The sequence below is a fragment of the Hydra viridissima genome, unplaced genomic scaffold, assembly GCF_058129835.1.
Source record: "Hydra viridissima isolate aposymbiotic clone 2 unplaced genomic scaffold, HvirCarnegie_v1 scaffold_13, whole genome shotgun sequence".
In the NCBI taxonomy this organism is placed as follows: Eukaryota; Metazoa; Cnidaria; class Hydrozoa; order Anthoathecata; family Hydridae; genus Hydra; species Hydra viridissima.
The window spans coordinates 4,173,300-4,196,414 of NW_028324312.1; the positions used below are offsets into that span (position 1 = coordinate 4,173,300).

Sequence of the window (23,115 nt, forward strand, 5' to 3'; positions counted from 1 at the left end):
CGCTATAATGACATATTCTTTACGCACATAACTATTCACAAGTAACATTATAATGACATATCTTTTACGCACACAATTATTCACAAGTAACGCTATAATTACACTCCCCCTTGGTCATAACGACCACTTCACCTCATGGACTATATCGCTCAGGTGCCATCCTTTTTCGGGTGCTTCTTCGCAATATTGGCGTCTGGTTTGTCTCGTCTTCAGGTAACACAACGCACAGCTCTTCATCATCCTCTAGATCCTCATTCGACTTGTTATCAACTCTGACGGGTCTTAGGTCGCGTATGTGCCGGCATACTTTGTCCACTTCTACCGTTTGCTCCGAAATGATTCCTGTAATTCTCCCAATCTTGTATTGAGAGTCACATCGGTTGTCCGGGGGCTTTACCCATACTTCATCGCCAAGTTTAAACTTGTTGGTGATCTTCTCATGAGGTTCATATGCGTTTTTATCGTCGTCAATTCCTCTAACTCTAATTTCGTAATGGTATAATTTATTTGCGGGTGCTGTAGATGACTTACAATGGTCTTTTGGGCTGACGTTATACCAATAAACTGCCTCGGGTATGCTGCACGGAACTCTCTTCGCCGTTCTTTTCACTGTTCGATGGCACTGATCTGCAATTCCATTCCCTGAAGGAACGTAAGCGCACCTGAAGCGAAGTTTAACGCTCCATTTGTTCATAAATTGTGAAAATAATGTGCTTCAAAATGCTGTATCATAATCCGTCAGAATTTCGTTTGGACCGCCTCGTTCAAGAAAGATGGCGTTTAATTCCTGAATGACACATGCACTAGTTTGGTCTTTAAGATGGCGCCATATTGCATATTGTGAAGGCCCACAGTCAATCAGGGTAAGAAAATGTTGCCCCTCATAATGAGTTATATCCATACCAAGCCGTTGCCACGTCCCTTTTACTTCGATCTTCCCTTTCGGCCACTTTATCGGACTTGGATCAATTGATTGGCAGGCTACACATTTTTCAACCACTTACCTGACTTCTTCCCTGCTTACTGATGGGTCAATTCTACGAACAAAATACAATGTTCTCTTCACACCATAATGTCCCGTGGACTTATGAACATGGTTTATTTCTTTGGGAGATAGAGAAGCACTAATCGTTCCACCTGCAGCAAGTTCAGTTGGCTTATCGATCATTTTCAACCAACTTCCAGGCACTCGAGTAAGTACATCGGCTAAGTTAGACTCCGAGGGTACTAGTTTAATATCCACTCTGAGTTTGTATTCGTCCACAATATTCGTAATGGTCTGAAGCCGTCTTCTAATCAGCATTTCGTTTGAAGCCTTTGTCTTCAATCTAGATTTTCCAGTCAGTGCATCGGTGACCCAATGTAATACTGCTTTCGAATCAGTGCAAATATGCAAGACATTCATCTTCCAATTGACACCCATGTTTAGTCCTTTGATTACTGCATCGAGTTCAGACATGTTTATATGTGTTGTATCATCTTTTGTTAACCAACAAGCGTCTTCGATTATATTGCCATCAACTTCGATACTCACACCTAGCGCTAGTGAACTAGACTCCACCCACACTGTTGCCTCGTTGCCATAAACATTCCAAACTCCTTTGGCAGGATCGTCGTTACGTGTTCTTTTTACCATATCGTTCACCATTTTTTCAACAAAATTGTATTGTATCTTCTCATCCCATGTTTTCGTTAGGGCGTTTGCCGTCCTTTTAACAAATGACGAAGCTACACGCAACCAACCACAAACTGGAAGATTCCCTGTCATTTTTCCACATAAAGAGAAGATTTTTCGCCTCGTTAGAGAACTTGGAACTTCACCAAAATCGTTGTCTCTCTTCCAAAATAACTTCTTATTTTCAATTCCAACTTGTAATCCTAGAACTCTCGCCCCTTCGGACAAACGAACCGCCGGCTTACAATGTAGTCCATACATATCCAAATGATCAAGTACACTGCGAACTGATACGATGTCTTCATTTACAAGAATATCATCAATGTATGATGATGTTCCCTTCCAGATCTTTTCGTCTTGCGATAGAACTTTGTCCAAAACTGCTTTCATTATAACGGGCGCAACGTTCAGGCCAAATCCCAAACGTGTTAAACAAAACCTATGTCCACGGAACACAACAGTTTGGTAAGCCCAGAGTTCCTCGCTGATTTTGAGTTGCATGTAGGCCGAAGATAAATCAATAATTGAAATATTTTCTCCAAGCTGTCTCCAATCTCGAAGTTTGTCAGCACATGCATCCGTGTTCGCCGTAAATGGTTCAATAAACGTGTTCAGCTCCCTGAAGTCTAACACTGGTCGCACTTTCCCTTTGTTTTGCTGCACCACTGCCATAAGTGGAACCAAACCTTTTACTGGACCGTGTTTTTTCGCTTCGTACTTTTGCAGCCATTTTTTCTCTATCCACCCTTCAATTTCTTTTTCGTAATCGTATTTTATGCCGATGGGGATGGTATATTCAGCAATTCTATTCACCAGATTTTCAGGTTTGGTATTCCATTTCCACGCAATTATCCATTCTCTATTTTTCTTTTCAAATGAAGCTGTGAAATCCTGAGCCGTTATATTCATATCATGAACATCTATTGACAAATCGCTTTTTAGACCAAGTAAACATGCTTCTTTTTTCATAAAACAAACATCCCGCGTTGCAGAAATCGATACTCCACCAAGTGCCACTATTCCATTCATACCCATTATGAAACAAAAACCCAGTGGTTTGAAATTGACCACAAGTGCTTCCACATACACTGTATTTCCATTTGGCGCGGTGATTCGAGTTTGGCTAACACCTTCGCACTGCTGTTGTTGTCCATTTACAGTTACCACGCTAACTTCTTTCTTCGTTATTTTTGTCGCACATTTTTTATAGATGATGCAGCAGGTACATCCTGAGTCAATTAGCACATCCTTAAATACACCGTTAATATCCAAGAGCATGGTAGGTAACGCCATTATTGATTGTTTAGGGAGAGAACTGGCGCAGACGTCTTCTCCCTCACTCCGTTTTTTGGACACATTCTTGATATGTGTCCATACTCTTGACACGAGTAACACAGCACATCGCTTGACTCCCGTCTTCTACTTGACTTGTTTCGATAATTATGTCTTCTTAAATGACAATCTCTCGCAAAGTGATTGGGAAGTTTGCACTCATAGCACACTGACTGTGTTTTATCTTCTAGCAACCTCGGATCACTACTTTTCATTGCAGCTACAGCAAATTTTTCCACCATCCCGTTGTTCCGTTCCTCGATCATCAGAGTCCTTGCTCGCGCAAGTATTTGAACAGTTGTAAGATCGCCCATACGAGAACTCGATCTCAGCATCCGTCGAACTTCCTCGGGGAGCCCAGCAACAAAGGCGCACGCGATCGCTTTGTCTGGTAGCCCACCAATTAGGGTAGACAATCTTCGTAGTTCTGCCAAATAAACATCAACTGCTTCTCCATGTTTCAGCTTTCTCGTGACAAACTGCTCGTAGGCTGTGAATGCATCAACGGCAAAAGCTTCAAGCAAAGCTTCCTTTATTCTCTTAAAATGTTCTTTATCAGTCTCTGCTAACTGTTGATACACTACGAATGCACCATCAGTGAGACGGAGAGGAACCACACGTGCCAGATCGGTTACACCAATTATTTTACATACCAATTCAACCTTTTCCAGCCACTCCGCAACTGACTGTTGATCATTTCCACTAAACTCCGGAATTAACTTTAAATCAAGTTTGGTCACCATTTCGCCGAAATAGCTTGTTGTTTCGCATAAAAAAGATCGTTTTTTAGTTGTGCGTAAACGCCGATGTATCTTTGTAAAATTCAACACAATTTATGTACAAATTAATTCCCTAGGTATTCACACATATCTTTTCACACATATAATTATTTACAAGTAGGCATTCCCTAGGCATTCACACATATCTTTTCACAAATACAATTATTTACAAGTAACGCTATAATGACATATTCTTTACGCACATAACTATTCACAAGTAACATTATAATGACATATCTTTTACGCACACAATTATTCACAAGTAACGCTATAATTACATGATGATGATGATGATGATGATGATGATGATGATGATGATGATGATGATGATGATGATAATGATAATGATGACGATGATGATGATATCATTTCAATAAAAACAAAACAATAATAAAATTAAAATCAGTTTACTTGAAGTACGATTTCCATAGCTTACAGCTTCAGCTAATGGTGTCCATCCATCATTGTTTTTTATACTAGAGTCAGCTTTCAGCTCAGTAAGGATTTTTATACAATCTAGTAAAAACAAAAACTTAGTAAATCCCTATTAATTGCGTAGGCCAACAAAAAAAAATATTTTTAAAAACTTTTTAAAGCAATTCACCTAAATTTTTTGGGTGCTGAAACCATAATTGGTATTAGTTGTTTTTTTTTGACCATCTGCAATTCTCTGACAATGGCACAAATTATATGTTTTAAAATAAGGAAATTTTTATACATTAGGTAGTAATTTTCACTAACAACTAAATTACAATTCAAGTATTTAGGTGCTTATTTTCTTATATTTCCCTTTTCTCTGTAAAAGTTTTGTTGTTCCTGTGAAGTGACCAACAGTAATCACCCATCATGTTGATATTTCACCATCCCTGGTATTTCCATCTCTTTTATGTCCTAAGAAACTGTTCAACCTGCTCTTCCCTCATATCATTCAAGTTTTTAGGAACAAAGTCAAGAAGGCTGTGCAAGAAATTAATTAAATTTTCTCAGTTTTAATTTTCTCTAGTTTAAGTATTAGCAGGGTTCTTCTCAGACTAACTTTTTCATTTTTAATTAAATATTAACAGGCTCAAAACAATGTTAATATGTCAATATCAAATACTATCAAATAATAGGATATTACCTCAATTTTGATAGTAAGATATTATTATGATGCTAAGATAATAAAGAAATATTGTAAGATATTAAGGCATTAATGTAATAAGGTCACAGTAACCTAAAAAAGTTATGTTTTCACACCTATAAATAGGTAATATCATTGAAAGCCATTAAGTTATTTCTGAGAGTTCAAACATAAAAACTTTTTTAGGGTCACAAATTTTATGGATAGTTTTACTTATTATATTTACCTTTTTATTATTTTATTGAAAAATATTAAACACTAACTGCATGATAACATGCATACTCTAAAAATGCTTTCATACTATCATGATGAGTAACTATATATTAGGATAATCCTTACAACAGTTATTACAACTAAACAACATTTAGGCATAGCGTTCTAGTCTTAACATTTAGGGGTGGCCCTCTAGTCTTAAAGTTTGATTGATATGATGCAAAAACCCTTGGTTTTATATACAATACTGCTCAAAAATTTAGCACACATTAGATTTAAGTTTCATTTTTCTTCTTTTAATTGAGTTTTTAGGCGGTAAATTTCTTATGCTTTTTCTATCTTTTTTTATTTACAGTTAATTAAAACAAACCTTATATAGAAAAAAAATTTTTCGTTATTTTAACCATCTATTTTAAACTTAAACAGAGACAGCTACTTCAAGCGGTGTAAAAAGCTGCTCATAAGTTTAGCACACTTGCACTCCTATTGCCTTTAAACTGCCGCTTTTTTACTTTTTGACGTCAAATTTTTACTAAAAAGTAAATTTAACTTTCCTTTTTTACATAATAACTGAACAAAAGTTTCTAAGATATCCATAGTACGCATTACCTCATTTGAAAATAAACTTGGTATTTTTCGCTTTAATTTTGTCCATAATTTGTCCAATAAAATGGTAAAAAAATCAATTAGCTCTGAAATAAAACAGAGTTTTGTAGGACTATATCTTGGTGGTTTCAACAGTTCTGAAATAGCTCAAACTCTTAAGTCTGTGTCTTGTTCTGTGTGTACTCAAAACAATTCAGAAATTTGAAAAAACTGGTACTCATGCAGACAAAAACAGATCTGGACAACCAAGAATAACAAGTATCACCGATGATAATAGTATCCATAGAGTTGCAAGAAAAAACCCTAAATACTCAGCCAAAGAGATTGCACAAGAAGTGAACTTGGCTCTAAAAAAACATACCTCAAGACAAACTGTAAATAGAAGATTGATTGATCAAAAACTTTCTTACTAAGTTGCTGCCAGAAAACCACTGCTTAAACCAACTGATCTGTTAAAATGTATCAAATTTTGTAAAGCTATTTTGAAAATGACTATTTATGAACTAAGAAGAGTAATATTTAGTGATGAACCCAACTTTATAGTTATTAACCGAAAGAACAGAGTGATTATCTGAAGACAGTATAATGAGATGTTTCATAGTCGCTTCATTGTGCCACCACTACAAGGTGGTGGAGGTTCAGGAGGCATATAGGGTTGCATCACTTATGACGGCCCAGGTCTCTGCTACTTATACAATGGTCATATGGATCAACATAAATATATCGAAACGCTTGAAAATCATTTAATCCTGACTAGAGAGATCTTTTTTAGCAATGAATCGGAGTGGCAGTTTCAACAAAACAACACCCCTTGTCACAAGGCAAAAATGGTGACTATTTGGTTTCAAGAAAACAACATTAAGGTACTTCAGTGGCCATCTAGATCACCTAACCTTAATCCAATTGAAAATGTATGGACTGTACTGGACCACAAACTCACTAAAGCTCCCGTAACATCAGCTGAACATCTTAGGGAAAGTTTAAAAGAGTCGTTCGACAGCTTATCAACTGATTATTGCCGAAAACTTTTTGATTCGATTAAAAGAAGATGTGAAATATGCATAAAAAACAAAGATGGATAAATCCCTTATTGATCTTGCTATTAAAGCAAACTTAGATCCAGGTGTGCTAAACTTATGAGCAGCTTTTTTTAACTTTTTTTTTATATACTAACTTTGATTAAATATATTTAGTGATAGACACTAGTTTTTTTAATTTTTTTTTTCTCTTAATGTAATTAAAAAAGTCAAATAAATGTTTTGTTTTTTAAAAAACCTTGAATTTCTTATTTTTTACTTTTATTTCATTTTTAAAGAAAAAAACGCAACTTAAATCTAATGTGTGCTAAATATTTGAGCAGTATTGTATATATATATATATTTTTCTTTATTCGTAATAATACACATTTATTTTACTTCTATATATATAAGATATATATCTTAAAATTGTGTCATAATATATATTCTATGAAATGCTGGTGTAATCAAAGTAGTTGAGTATATTGACAGCAAAAGTTGTGGTGAATTTCAATATTCATTCAGCAATCAGCTAATTATTAGCTTTATTTAACCAACTATATTCAAGCAATTTGGATTGGACTGATTCTGGATTGCACACTGTTGATCAGTTAAAAGTTATTACTTGTGTTGCAAAATATAGCTATTGAATAACCTTTAGCCAATAATTGTGTAACTTGTACAGATATATGTACTAAATGTACTGACTTTAAATCCATTGTTCATAATAATTGGTTATATTTGTTTCAGGGTTTAAAATGGAAACCAGAGAACAAATTTTACTTAACTATATTTCTCATTAGTAAAATATTTACTCATAATTCATATGAGCATAACATTTATCCATTTAAAATACCTGACAGCAGTTCTCCTCTCTCAGAGATAGGAAAAAAGAAAAGATCAACTAATCAGAAAGGTCAACCAAGTTTGATTAGAGTGCTGAACAAAGTGGAATCAGAAAAAAACAGCATACACCAGAGAAGCAGGAGGTAAAAGTGAGGCATCAAAAACAATTACAAGAAGCCTGTATGAGCCAGGTTATTCTGGAAGCTGAAAATTTATCTGTTTTAAGTGATGCAGGGTCTTGAGCATTTGAACCAAAGTTCCTTCTTGTTAGAAAGAAGATGAATCATAAATAAGCAAAGTATTGGAAGGATTGGTAGTCATCAATAATAAGACTGAGGGGTGGTTCTTTTTCAAGATTCATAAAAACCTGACAAAAGACAAAGATCAACTTCAGTTTCTCCTTCAGGTCGTCTGTGGCTGTCAACATCAGTTTCCTGACTCTAATAAAAGAAACCTTTTAGTATATAGCAGTTCAATAAATGAAACTAGTCGAATTAAACACTGATGAATACTCTTTAGCTTTGCTAAACTGTGAAACTCACCCTTTGTTTGAATACTTATGCTTAGTATGTTTTATAAAGGTTTAATTTATACTTTTTTATTTAAAATTAAAATTGTAAAAAAAAATAAAATTCAATAAAAATTTGGTTAGATTTATATTGGAATGAATTTCAAAACTTCATAATTTAATAAAAATTATTAGAAAAATATAAAAACTAATTTTGCTCAAAATTTATTATTTTTGTAGAGCTGTGGTTTCTCTTGGATCATCCATGCCAAACAAGTCTCCCTGCCTTAGGTTTTTGGCAAACTTCAATTGCAAAGTGTATCAAACATTAGTGGCTGTTTCCTGAAATAAATACTCTTGGTTTTTATTTTCTTGAAGTAAATAATCTTGGTCAAAATTGTGTTTTATCCTTGCCAGTTCATTGTTATTAATATTGCTCAAAACCTGAAAAACTAAAACATATAGTAGTTTTTACAATGAGAAATCAGAACATTAGATTTTCAATAACAGTTTCATTAAAACAAATGTAAAAATCCACATATTTTCACCACCAGCCATTTAGACACTAATATCTGAAAAGGTTTACACTGAACTGAAGCCTATATTGAAAAAGTTAAAAATATCATGCTGTTTCAGAGAATATGGTAGACCAAGTTACATTAATTTTTCTGATACTTCTTTCTTTGTTTGTTTTTTTTGTGCTATTTTAGTAGATACTGTTAAGACTGTAATAAGAAGAAAAGCCACACATTGTCTTTTTGAGTGCAATTATAAATTATTTTAAATTTACATTCACAAGTAAATGGTAAAATGTCTTATTTAACAAAATAAGATAGTTCAGTTAGAATATAATTTGATGAGATCATAAGCAAATTTTTTGTAAAGCTACTGACACCATCCTGTTAACCAACTTATCAGCAATTAAAAAAATAATATTATGAAACTTGCATCAAAGTATTTTCCTGTAATGTTATCATTTGAGTAAAAACACATGTGGTAAGTCAATCAACAATTATGCGCATTTTAAAGGCAAACTAGACATATTTAGCTTTCAAAAAGAACAAGGCTGAAAATTTTCTAAATTGTTACTTCTATTTATTCTTTAGTTGGTTGAGAAACATTTTAATTTTTGTTAGTACATTCTTAAACTATGTGATTATTTTTTTCAATATATTTTAAATAATTTAACAAAAAAAGTTTAATAGAGACAAAGTCTTTGAAAGAGAACAATATGATTGTTTTACCAGGTTAAACCAATGATCATACTAAATTTAGCCAATCAGAATGTTATAAAAATAAAGAAAAATGCAATATTAAAAAGTCATTGCAATAACAGACCTCATAAAATTATGTGAATTCAGCACTATATGACTTTTTTTGTAAAATATGATTTTGATTAAAGCCAAAAGGGTTTAAAAAAAAATCATTAATCTTACATTAAAAAACAAAAGATAAACAGGCAAGGAACCCACTTAATTAAAATTAAAATGAAATGAACACAAAAATTACAGAAACTCTTCAAGTTAATGAGATTCAGTGACAGATTCTAGTGAAAAATGATGAAGAAATAATCAATAAAACTCAAGAAAAACTTGATAATTTAAATTGATGAACATATGATAGAGAATCTCATTAAGAGATGAAAAAATATAGCTTTTCACCAAAAATATGGAAAATAAAATATATCTACAATTTTTTCTCAGTTACTATATGGTTGTATAATCTAGACATCTACTAAACTTTTTTACTAAAATTCTTTCAAAACCAAACTTAAAAAAAGGAAGACCTTTTAAATTAGAGATCATTGATCTGATTAGTTTTACAGTAATGACCACTGAAGTCATTTGATGTCAGAGGGAAAAAATTTTATGAACTTTATTCTAACTTTATTTTAGCATCAATATATAAAGACTTCATTTTCAAAATTTTGCAATACCTGACCAAAATGGTATATTAAAGTTGCAACATCAAGTTTTCATTCTGTATGTGTATAGACCATAAAATCATACCACAAATCAGAATAATAAACTTACAAAAGAAGTTTAATAACTTATAATACTAATTTCAGGAACCTAAAGAAACAGGACACTAAAAATTAGATTCTTGTGTAGATTTGTCATATAATGAAATAACCCTCAGGTGTTTTTTTTTAATGGTGTGTAACTTTATTTACCTGCATGCCCTAACATAACTGCCAGATGAAGGGCTGTATTACCTAGAAGAAAAAATTTATAAAATATATGAATTTATTAAATTTCATATAAACTTTGCTATGAAAGAAAATAAACGATTTGCTCACCTGTGTGTGATTTCTACTTATAAAATTATTAGATTTAGAAATAATATTTAAAAACCTATAAAAAGCCACTTTCTAGTTCACTTTCTAAAAATAACTTAGTAACTATGTTAAGCAGCAAATAAAATTTTAGTCAAAATACAATTAAAGAGCTTATTAAAAATATAATAGAAACTTTTAAAGATTTTGAGAATTAAGTTTTAGGTGTAATTACTAAATTACAAGTGTTTTCTTATTATTTACTATTTCATATTTAAATGATGACCATATAATCCCAAAACAACTTATAAGAATGCTGAAAACTAGTTTACATTACAAGATACAGTGAAAACAAGTTTTTGATACAGAGGTAAAGGTTAAATGATTAGAAATGTGACAAAAAAATAAACATTTCTTGATCAGAAATTAAAAGTATAAAATTCTACATTAACAAAAACAATCAATTAAAGTTACTTGATAAGTGATTACATTTATATTCAAATGCATCTACTTAAAAATAATCAGTCTATTTTGATATTTATTTTACTAAACCAAATTCTTTAAGTAAACAAACTGAACAATTAGGTCCTTGATGATGTAAACAAACTTAGTAATTTTAAGAAATAAGCTCACCAAATTTATCTTTCTCGTTTATCTCATACTTTCCAGATTCAAGCAGAAAGGTCAGATTTTTAACATCATTATTAAATATTGCTTTATGCAAATCAAGTCGATTTGTACTTTCTTGGTCAATTTCAATTGGTTGCATGCCTAGGTTTTAAAAATGCAAACGTAAAAATATTAACAAATACCTTTAAAAATCTATAATATGTATTTAACTAAGTTTTTATATAATCTCAAACATTTCAGTTCATTTAATATACCGAAATCATAACCATAATTGAATCATTTCATAAAATTATAGAGTATTATAGACAACAATAACTGAAGGTATAATTTGTTCTGATAATTTTTGTAATATTTATAGTGTTAATTGACAAAAGCGATGTTTATGCACTCAAAACAATTTCTGAAAAAATGCCACCTCTAGGAATTTTACGTAAACTTTAGGTAAGTTTACACAATCACATTTCTTAAAATCCATGCGAATTACTTTTCAGTGGTCAATTCTAAAAAGAGTGAGTCTAGTATATGCGGAAACCATGCGTGTGTGTCCATGCGATTTTTTTAGAGTTGATTGATTAAAAATGTATGATAACATAAGTGAGGATATTCGCATCCGTTCTAAAAAAGGCAATCATTATGAGGAAATTAAAGAAAACTTGTTAAAAATTCACCATATAAGAGTTATTCAATATCAATATGAATATCAATATATTTCGTGTTATGGATGTTACAAAAAACACAGGTCATTGCAAAAAGTGATTCACTAATAAAACTCAATGACCTAAATAATATAAAGAAAAGACAAGAGAAAAACATAAGAAATAAACTAGTCACATAGTAAAAGTAGAACTTTACAAAAATTTATAAGTAACATTTATAAAACAGACTTTTAAAAGAGATAAAATATAAGTCAAATATTTATTATAATGTATTCACATATACATACATATATACACATATACACAAATAAGAAATTATAAAACGTACGTAAACATAAAGAAAAAAGTTATAGAGGTAAAGAATAAAGTTAAGCGTAACTTTTTATGTAGAAATGATGGAGTGACTTTAAGAACAGATTCTTAGATCTAAGGATAAAATCTGTTTTTAGGATGTACGGAAGAGTGCTCCAAGAAAGGATACACTAATATGTAATGGAATTTATTCCATGTTTGGTTGTCTGTTTTTGTAGGATGTTTAAGTTGTTAAAAGTGACTGATCGTAGGTTATGCCCACACGTTGTCCTACTATTAAAGTAGTTACGAAATATTGAAGGAAGGAGACCGTGCTATTGATCCCAGGCAAATGAACAATTTAGAAACTGAATTAAATCATAGAAACGAAGAACTTTGGATGTAAGATACAGGATATCAGTAGGGAAGTTTCTTGGGCAAAAATTTATTATTTGTATTGCTCTATTTTGAAGCGAAATAGTTTTAGAAAGACAGACGGTTTTAGATTGTCCTCAAACTTAACTTGCATATTGTAAATGCGAACCAAAAATTTAGTGATGTATAGATAGTTATGTTTCAAAGTTAACGTAATGTCAAATTTTTGCTAACATACCGTTGGAACGGTTTAATCTTAGAGTAAGGTTATTTATGTGTGCTTTAAAAGAAAGTGTCTTATCTATCACAACACCAAGATAAGTTATGTTACTAGACAAAGACAGCTTTTGGCCACTTATCCTAAAGTTCAAGTATTTTGGAAGATTCTTGTTAGTTTTTTTAGAAAAGATAGTATATTGCGTCTTAAATATTACTATTTCTGTTTTTTTAGTATTCAATGAGACTTTATTTGCTTGGAGCCATTGAACAATACTGGCCATATCCTAATTAATATATTTATTTAGTTTTTTGAGGGAGTTTGTCATTAATTGAAGATTTGTATCCTCAGCAAAATGATACATACAGTATGCAAAAAAAATAATCGTACACTTGAAAAAAAATCATAATTTTAAAGATTGCATCAAAAAAATGAGTTTTCCATTAAAATACTTGAAATTTTTTTTTAGATATCTTATCAAGTATTGTTTAAAGAACTTATTTGTCCATTAGTGAATTAATTGCTTTTCATACCAATTGAATTTTACGCAGTTGATCTAATAATGTATAAAATTGACTGCAAAAAAAATAATCGTACGCTGTCAAAATAGGTCGTTATTTTAGCATAAATCGAGCAAATTGAACGATCAAACTAGTTAGTAAAATTGAAAATATTAATTTTTTAAATACACTTTCGTTCTAGAAGTAAAATATAGCGTTTCAGCAAAATGGTGTCAAGAAAACAACGTTTGTCTCTCCATCAACGAAGCCTCGTAGTTGATTTGAAAAATCAAGGAAAATCCTTCCGTCAGATCCAAAAAGAAACAGGAATTCCTTTTACGAAAGTGTCCTCAATTTTTAAGAAGCATAATCTGATTGGAACCGTTGCTAGTGTGGCTGGGAGAGGACAAGAACGCAAGACCACCAGTGCAATTGATTGCAATATCATCATTAATGTGAAGAAAAATAGATTTGTTTCGGCAGCTAAATTAGCTTTAAAAGTTCAAGAAGGTCACAATACCACAGTAACCCTTCAAACAATTAGAAATCGTATTAGAGAACAAGGATATGGAGGTAGAGTTGTTCGAAAAAAACCTTTTTTAACTGCAAAACAAATGAAACGTCGATTAGAATTTGCAAAGAAGTACGAAAAAATACCGATATCATATTGGAAAAAAATTTTGTGGTCAGATGAGTCAAAATACAACCTCGTCTCATCGGATAGAGTTCAGAAAGTGTGGCGAAAAAAAAGAAGAAGCTTGTAAATTAAGTTGTTTGCAAGGTAGTGTAAAGCATGGAGGAGGAAATGTGATGGTTTGGGGTAGTATGAGTTGGAAAGGAGTGAGGATATTGACATTTATTGATGAAAAAATGGATGCTTCAATGTATTGTGAAATTCTCAAAGCCAACTTGCGACCCTCTACTAAAAAATTGAGAATGGGAAACGATTTTATACTACAGCAGGATAACGATCCAAAACATACCGCTAAGAAAACGAAGGTTTACTTTGAAACAAACAACATTAATGTTTTGGAATGGCCATCTAAAAGTCCAGACTTGAATCCTGTAGAAAATTTGTGGTATATTTTGGACAGAAAAATTGGTGACCGAGCATTTAAACGCAAAGACGACTTGAAAGAAGCTATAATGAGCGCATGGGATAATATAACAACAATAGAGACTCAAAGTTTGGTCAGCTCAATGCCAAATAGTCTAGCTGAGACCATCAAGGCCAAAGGAGGCCCCACTCGATACTAATTTTCATGAAATTTGATTAGTATGACATTATTTTTTAACTGTACGATTATTTTTTTTGCAGTCAATTTTATGCATTATTAGATCAATTGTGTAAAATTCAATAAGTATGAAAAGCAATTAATTCACCAATAGACAAATAAATTCTTTAAACAATACTTGATAAGATATCTAAAAAAAAGTTTCAAGTATTTTAACAGAAAGCTCTTTTTTTTGATGCAATCTTTAAAATTATGATTTTTTTTTCAAGTGTACGATTATTTTTTTTGCATACTGTATTTGAATGTTTGATAGAAAGATTAAGATCATTGATGTAAATAAAAAAGAGAAGAGGACCTAATATGGATCCCTGAGGAAAACCAATGCAAACGCTTTTAATGTCTGAGAAGGTGCCATTTAAAGTAACAAGCTGTTGACGATTGGAAAGGTTTAAACCATTGGAACGGTATACCGAGTACACCATAATAGTTAAGCTTTGATAGGAGAATGTCATGATCTACGGTGTCAAAAGCTTTTTGTAAATCAATGAAAACCTCTCGAGAAAAGTTTCCATTATCAAGAGCAACTTTTATACTTTCTGTAATTTCGATTAGAGCGTGAGCTGTTGAATGCTTTTTACGAAAACCAAACTGGTGTTTATATAAGCATTGATTTTGGTTTAGGAAGTCGTATAATTTATTATGCATAACTTTTTCAAAAATTTTGCTTAAATTAGAAAGAAGAGAGATCGGACGATAGTTGGTGCAGTCAACCGTAGATCCTTTTTTGTGGACTAGTATACTTGTTGGGGAGTAACTTTTATTTGGCTTTACATTTATCAACTCTTTATACCTTTCCAGGTGTTTTTTATATTATTGATATTGTGACTAAAAAAGTTTGTGTAATATTCCTTTTTGCTAAACTTTATAAGGTTGCTTATACTATTACGATATTGTTTAAACTTTATAAAAAATAAATTTTTCTACAGTCTTTTGATTTTAAATACTTTTTATGAAGTTTATTTTTAATTGATATTGATATCAGAGGGAAAATATTTTATGAACTTTATTCTAACTTTATTCTAGCATCGATATACACTACCGTGCAAAAGTCTCCGCTCATGTGTAATATTTGCAAGGAACAGTAAATGCAATACATTTTAGGATGATTTTAAATATATAAAAAGAATAAAATGTTAATATAAAAAGTTGATGAGGCTAAATCATAATTTTGCATACTTTTTCCTTTTCTTTTTGTTTCAAATAATTTTGTTTACCTTTGTTTTGTTGAGTTCTGCTGCTAAAAACATGGCAGAAATTTTTCTATATGAATAACCTTTTTCACGTAAAATACATATAAAGTTCTTCAGTATTCTTTATTAAATTTAAAACTGCACAAAAGTTTTAACCAAAATATTTTTTGTAAGCTTAGGTTTGACAGTAGCATGATACTTTCCGGCATGGTAAGGATGTTTTCAGTAATTTTAATTGGTTGCTTTTAATAGACTTATGTTTATATTTATACTTGAAAATGGCATTAGTGTGCGCATTTAATGTCTTGAATTTAATAAAGAATTTGAGAAATGGTGAAAGTAAAGAAAGAATATTGCGAAGAACTTCGTGGCAAAATATGTATTTTACGTGAAGAAGGTTATTCATATAGAAAAATTGCTTCCAGGTTAAAAATATCCGAATCAGGTGTGAGATATGCTCTACAACGATTGCATGATATTGGTTCCAACAGTGACAGATCACGTTCTGGAAGACCAAGAGTTACATCACGGCAAGAAGATACGTTTATTGTTGTGTCCAGCAAAAGAAATAGAAAAATTCCAGCCACAATTTTAACAGCAGAACTCAACAAAACAAGGGTAAAGCCAGTATCAACTGATACTGTAAAAAGAAGACTAAGATCAGTCAACTTAATTGGACGCATTGCTGCACGTAAACCTTTGTTGAGGGCAGTAAATAAGAAGAAAAGATTGGAATGGGCAAAAATGCATAAAAATTGGGGATTAGAAGATTGGAAGAAAGTTCTATGGACAGACGAGAGTAGGTTTGAACTTTTTGGTACCCGACGTCGCGTGCATGTTAGGCGTTTACCTAATGAAAGAGTGCTTCCTCAATGTATACAAAGTACTGTAAAACATGGAGGTGGTAATATTATGCTTTGGGGATGTTTTGGCAATGGGTTAACTGGAGATTTAGTTAAAATCACATCTACCATGGATAAACACATGTACCATAATATTTTGGTTAAGCACGCGATTCCATCTGGTATTCGTATAATTGGGAAAGGATTCATCATGCAGCAGGACAACGATCCAAAACATGCATCTGGATTATGCAAAAATTATTTGAAACTAAAAGAAAGGGGAAAAGTTTGCAAAATTATGGCTTGGCCTCCTCAATCACCAGATCTATCACCCATCGAAAAGTTGTGGGATGAACTGGATCGGAAGATCAGAGAAGCAGGTGAAACATCTTTTATTAATCAGCAAATGCTATGGGAACGTTTGCAAAAAGCTTGGAATGAGATAACAGCGGAAACCATGAATAAGTTATTAGCCCGAATGCCAAGATTATGCGCTGCTGTTATACGCTCCAAGGGGGTCTCATATTGATGAAAATAAAATTTAACATTTACAACTTAGTATATTAACATTTTCTTGATTTTATATATTTAAAATCATCCTAAAATGTATTGTATTTACTGTCTAATTCATTGTTTAATAAACAATTAAAAATAAACGCAATTTTCTTGCAAACTTTTGTTACTTTATTGAAATATTACAAATGAGCGGAGACTTTTGCACGGTAGTGTATAAAGACTTCATTTTCAAAATTTTGCAATACTTTTGCAAAATTTTGAAAATGAAGTTGAGAATGCTTTTCGTTAACCAAGGTTAATTATCACTAGTTACTTGATCTTTTGTCAATTTTTTGTAAGGGGCGTGTTTGTTCAAAATACAATAAAAAATTTCGATTAATTTTTTATGGGAATAATTGACATCATTTTCTTCTTTTATAAAGTCATCAACATTTGAAATATCTTGGATAAATTCAGCTTTTTTAAAGTTTTAAAAGCACCTCCTAAAAATAGGTACAGGTGAAGTTTGCGTTCTGGAATGCGGCATTATTATAAACTGAGCAAGATGATCAGATATTGAAGTGGTAAGATTGCCTGAGGTAATATCAGAAGAATAAAAATTTCAAAAAATTTTATCAATTACTGTTTCAGAATGAGTGGTTATGCGTGTAGGCTGTATAATAAAAGGAAAAAGAGAATTTGAAACCATTGATTCTAAAAAATGTGAAACTTCAATTCCATGATCTACTGGAAGATGCAAATCAATTAAATGAAACGAATCTTTCAATTTGTTAAGAATTTAAGAAGAATTTTGAAACGATTTAGCTACCATTTTATTTATATTTAGATTTACTTTCCTTTGTTTAGAAATACTTAACCAGAAAAAGTGATCCTTAGCAGTTCATCAATAAATAATTAAAAAATAAAAAAGTTTTTCTAAAATTTTTATTACAATTAATATGTTAGTGTTTCATTTTTATCAAAAATAATTTTATCTTTTTAAGTTTCAACTTAAAAACAACTTCATCTTTTTAAGAAATAATTTGTAGAAATATTTATACATGAGCTTTATACGTAAGTTTTATACGTTTATATCCCCTCATGTTTTTTGTTATAAGGAAACATTTGAATAATAAAAAATAATCAGAAACTTAGTTATTTTGATAGTAAAATGATTCTAAAACAATTTGACACCGTTAGTAATACAAGTAATACACCGTTAGTAAGTGATCATTTTTTAGTTTTATTCTTACTTTTTGCAATATTTTTTGTGGTATATTAGTAAAATATCATGCAAGTTATAATGCATTTTCATAGTCGAATTAAAAATAGTCAAAAAGTAATCGAAGTGGTGAGGAGGGGTGTTGAACTTAGACAACTTTGAACACATTTTGCTGTTCCTTATTTTAACACATTTTGCTGTTTCTTATTTTAATACTTTAGCAAGAATCTTAATTATGTAAGAGTAGATTAGGTTTTTTAAAATACATTTGGTTCTGATCAAATTTACAAATAACGATAAGCCCGACCTACTATGCTTTTTAAACCACCCAAATTTAAAATGCACCTTAAGACCACCAATACATAAAATGCACTTAACAATTAACCTTACTGAAATATTTTTTCAAAGTAGAGTATATGACTACAGGTTCAATTGAAGTAATGCATGCTTCTGAATGTAAATGCACTGAAGTAAATATTTTTCAACACTTTCAGAAAAATGCTAATAAATTAGCACGGCGACCACTTCTTTTTATATTCGACAAAAAAAAAACACATAAATCAAACAAGGACGTTATTAAAATGGTTTGTTGCATATTAAGATTAAAAAGTGATGATCGAAAGTTTGAATTGAGTTGTTTTCTCTTTATCTCTGAATTCACTACCTTCAAAAATGGTCAGATACCAATTTTCAGCCGGTATCTTCCACTATAACTTGAATTATTTAGGAAAAGGTGAAACTAAAATATCCGGTGTCGTACAAATTTATTTCCCCCAATAAATTTATTTCCGTGGCGCAAGTTTCAGTTGCTAAGGAAATAAAATTATGCGGCTTGCGCATAAAATTGTTTCCAGATATAAATTTATTTCCGTAGCGGAAAAAAATTTGCAGAAAAAAAAGAAAAATGTTTTTTTTAAATTTATTTGCGAGGTAAAGAAGGTAATTTTATAGCAGAATTTTTTAACTCAAAAGTAAACTAGTCACTCAAATATTTATGGGGATCTAGAGGGGGAGCGCAAAATACCTGAGCCCATAGATTTTTGGGGCTGGTTTTATTTACTTTTTTACTGGTATTTTAATTTTTTCTAAATTTTCTTAAATCTATAATACCAATACTGCCAAAATGGGCCCTATTGGAATTACTTAAAAGGAACGTCTGAGTACTTTTAACCGTGCCTTTGAAATATTCTCATAATATTAACTTTACCAGCTGTGAGCAACCCTTAAAACGGATTATTCGTAAATAAATCTATAACAATTTAACTTATCTGAAATGTATTATCATACGACCAGATCAACAAAAAGGCTAGTATCACAACCTAGCCAGCACGGGAACGTACAAAAAACGTACAATTAACGTTTTGGACGCGTTCTAAACGTATGCAAGTAACGACGCTCAACGATGTCCTCTTTAGGCGATTAAGTTCCATATGCGTATAAAATTGATCCTGATATCCCAGCTGACATTTGGTCCGGAAAAGACGTCTTTGAACGTTCAAAAGACGTTCAGAATTTCTTTTAAACGTTCAAAAGATGTTTATTATGCTTTGAGCGTTGAATTTAGTAATCACAAATATTCTTGAGCTTTTTGTGACTTTAACGTTCAAAAAATATGACAGTGACGTAAGTGAATACACAATTAAAAGAGCTTTTTTCCAGAAAATTTAAAGTAACAAAACATATTTTACATTACAAAATCTACAAAACTGACAGTATGGATTTCTTTTTCACGGCCACTACTGCCTTTTCTATCCGCCTAAAAAAGTAGAACAAAAAGTATGAAACGAGCGTGTCATTAAAATCTTCTAAGTCTGATGCCTGATTCATGAAATATGAATCAAGTAATTCACTTCGTTCACTTACCATAAATATAAATCAAAGTTCATATATTAACTTTGAAAAACGAAAAAATTGTCTTGTTCTTATACGTGTTACAGGATATACACTCTATCAAACATATTTCTAAATGAGTATTAGTTTCTATGTCTTAACATGGATAATAAGGTTTAGGCTGAGAAACATTTACTTTTGTCTTTAAAATTTCACCCTTAAGGTTTTTTAAAGTAGATTGACCTATTACATTCAAAGCAGTAAGAATATATGGTCCCAACCACTCCTTAGATAAAAACTCACCTTTGCGATCACGCTTTCTTGCCTTTAATTTCATCACTTAATCATTAGCTATAAATGTAAACATCTTTACACCTTTTTTTGAAACTTTTTTCATGTGTTGCTTGCACTGCTTTTCTTGACCAACTTATATATTTTCTCTAACTTTTTTCTCTACAGCTTCACAATCATTAACTAGCTTTTCTACTGCAAAATCAGATATTTTTCAGAAAAACTACTAGTTAAACTATCATCAGTCTCATTCTGAACATTTATCACCTCAATACCTGGAGAATGTCTTAAATACGTAAGATAAAATGGAGTCATCTTTGTAGACTTCTGGCATGATATGTTCAGTCCATAAGCAATTGCAGATGTGTAACTAATATAAATCATCAAAAAAGAAAATAATAACAAATGAAATTGCACTTTTTAGAGAAAATGAGTTAAAATTATAAAGACTATCAAACCTATCCCAGTCATTCATCTCATTATTAGTATATTTGCTTAAAGCACACTTAAAAGTTTGATTTGTACGTTCATCTTGACCATTAATTTGAGGATGGTATGCTGATGTTACAGAATGTTTAATACCCATTAATTGAAAAATTTTATGGTTAAGCTATATAACAAAAAAATTAAAAATAATTAATAAAAAAAATTTACTACCACAAAGAAAATGAAAGTTTTAAAAAACCTTTTAGCATTTACCTCATTTACAAATTCTCTTCCTTGATCAGTGATTACTTTTTTTGGTGGACCATACATTTGAAAAGTGTTAATCAAAGCAGTAGCTAAAGCAACAGCAGATTTTTCAGGCAATGCCCTAGCAACAATCCATTTTGTAAATAAATCTGTTATTGTTAAAACATATTTATTGCCGTTTAATTTCTTTTTAAATTGAATGGAAAGTTTTTAAATATTAGGTTATGAGTACTGACATGCCTATTCCTGTAAAAGTCTTTGCAGCTAATCTTAGTCCTCGTTTTTCACTGTTCAAAACAGTGTTTGCATACTTACCCTCTATTACGTATTGCCTAATCTCTTCAAGACGTAATTCTTGAGTTTTAGCATTGATCTTAGGCATTGCTTAAGAATGAATGTAAAAATAATATATCAGAATATGCCAATTTATTTATTTATTAAAATTTACTGTAAAACTATACTCACTTTTACTCAATATCTGAATAAAATTTATGGGTGTTATTGTTAAGTCTATATGGGTGTTCTTTAGCTTTCAGGCGGACCTCTTAAGCCAATCGGCGTGCGACTCGGAAATAAATTTGTACAACACCGGCGCTTGTCTGGTTTCGCAACCCCTACTCTTTTTTTTTTTTTTTTTTTTTTTTTTTTTGCAGATTTCGGAAGATCTTTGTCTGAAACGGAAAAAAATAGTATTCATTTTTGTTTTTGACAAAGAAAAAGCACTCTAATTCACATTTAAATATTCCATTTTTCCGTTAAAAAAGGCGCTTCTTTAAACTCCTTATTGAAACTTTTTAATGATAGTTTTAAAACCATTAATTCAGATCACTGAAAGTATTTACCTGGTTTTTACAAGCGTTAAGAGGTACAAAGAACAAAAAAATGGAGTGTTATCAACAAAACAAAATCAGTTTTTAAGTAGTTTTTACACTCCATCTACAATGTTTGTCCATATTTTGCTGCGCCATTGCCTAATACCAGTAAATAACAGGTGATATTTATAAAACTATTTGGAATTTTTTCGAACGGTTTTGATGTCTTACAATAAGTCACTTAACAAATTCGTGTCACCAGTTTTCTTGTAAAGAGAAATTTCAAAATGGCTAGAAAACCAACCGTAGATGAGTTTGATAAATTCTCGTTATTTCAAATTGGTGCGAGGTTTATGAATAATCGTGAAGAATGCGTAAAGTGGTTAAGAAAATTCGATTTGCTTGCTACTGTAATGATTTGTCCCGTTTGCAACTTGCAGTGTAGTGAACAACTGTACACACGCAGTGTAGATGGAATAGCCTGGAGATGTGCTGTCAAAAAGTGTAAAAAGACTTTAAACATTCGCAAAGGTAGCGTTTTTGAGAAATCAAAACTGGAGTTGTGGAAGATCATTGGAATAACATACATATGGGCTCGTAGCGCAGGCCAAAGTCGGGGACTGTCGTAAGAAGATATTCAAAAAGAATTGGATATTGGATGCAGGGAAACTATCAGCGATTGGAACCAGTTTTGCAGAAATTTTGCCGTAAATTACTTTTTGAATAATTTTGTACAATTAGGCGGCCCTGTCTGTGTTGTAGAGATTGACGAATCTCTTTTTGCTCGCCGCAAATATAACCATGGCAGAGTTGTGTAAGGCCAATGGGTATTCTGTGGTTACGAGCCAACAACAAAAGAAGGTTTTTTATTCCCCGTAGCTCAACGTGATGCAGCAACTCTTTTGCCGATAATACATCAATGGATAAAGCCAGGGACGGAGCACAAGGCTTTCAGCATGGTACGTGAACCACTTGCTTCGCTTTGTAGATCCGGCAACAAACGTGAAAACTAACTGAGTTGAAGCAATGTGGTGTCGCAGCAAAGCAAAGTTTAAAGCAATGTTTGGAACACATAGAGACATGATTCTTGACTATCTCAGCAAATTCATGTGGATGCAGAGGTTTAAAAAGCATGCGTTTTTTCACTTTTGGGATGAAATTGCTACTAACTACTCAGTAAATTAGGTGTTCGTAAAACTATTTGATGAAAACAACTCATTATTTGTTGGTTTATATTTCTTTATATATTGTAATGAATAAATTGAGTAGCTTTTCAGTTAATGTTTTAATTTAAGCCACTTTTTTGTTCTTTGTATCTCTTAACGCTTGTAAAAACCAGGTAAATAGTTTCAGTGATCTGAATTAATAGTTTTAAAACTATCATTAAAAAGTTTCAAAATGGAGTT

The 23,115-nt window shown here is 31.5% G+C and overlaps 2 protein-coding genes and 1 long non-coding RNA gene across 5 annotated transcripts in view; all 3 read right to left on the minus strand.

The window, feature by feature from the left end:
• The window catches only part of LOC145195175 (ankyrin repeat domain-containing protein 13C-like), a 33,484-nt gene extending 21,995 nt beyond the window's left edge, over positions 1–11,489 (minus strand). The window contains exons 1-3 of one of the 2 annotated variants that reach the window (XM_090070186.1): positions 11,004–11,489; positions 10,269–10,310; positions 4,198–4,302 (exon numbers count right to left, since the gene is read on the minus strand). In XM_090070186.1, the coding sequence (XP_089926312.1) occupies positions 4,198–4,302; positions 10,269–10,310; positions 11,004–11,139 (283 nt within the window). In that variant the 5' untranslated portion in view covers positions 11,140–11,489. The remainder of the gene's footprint in view (positions 1–4,197; positions 4,303–10,268; positions 10,311–11,003) is intronic. The other variant, XM_090070187.1, reaches the window with a different exon arrangement.
• LOC149880122 (uncharacterized) lies at positions 2,968–3,814 on the minus strand. Its single transcript, XM_090070188.1, has one exon. The coding sequence runs from the start codon at positions 3,748–3,750 to the stop codon at positions 2,968–2,970; it is 783 nt and encodes a 260-aa protein (XP_089926314.1). The 5' UTR covers positions 3,751–3,814.
• Positions 11,490–19,731: 8,242 nt separating the features above from the next.
• On the minus strand, positions 19,732–21,471 carry LOC149880123 (uncharacterized). 2 transcript variants are annotated; one of them, XR_016446330.1, is made up of 3 exons: positions 21,363–21,471; positions 20,904–21,281; positions 19,732–19,839 (listed from the first exon to the last, which is right to left on the minus strand). It is a non-coding gene; the product is annotated as an uncharacterized LOC149880123 (long non-coding RNA). The 2 variants fall into 2 exon arrangements; XR_016446329.1 differs by lacking the exon at positions 19,732–19,839 and adding an exon at positions 20,051–20,574.
• Positions 21,472–23,115: the final 1,644 nt, after the last annotated feature.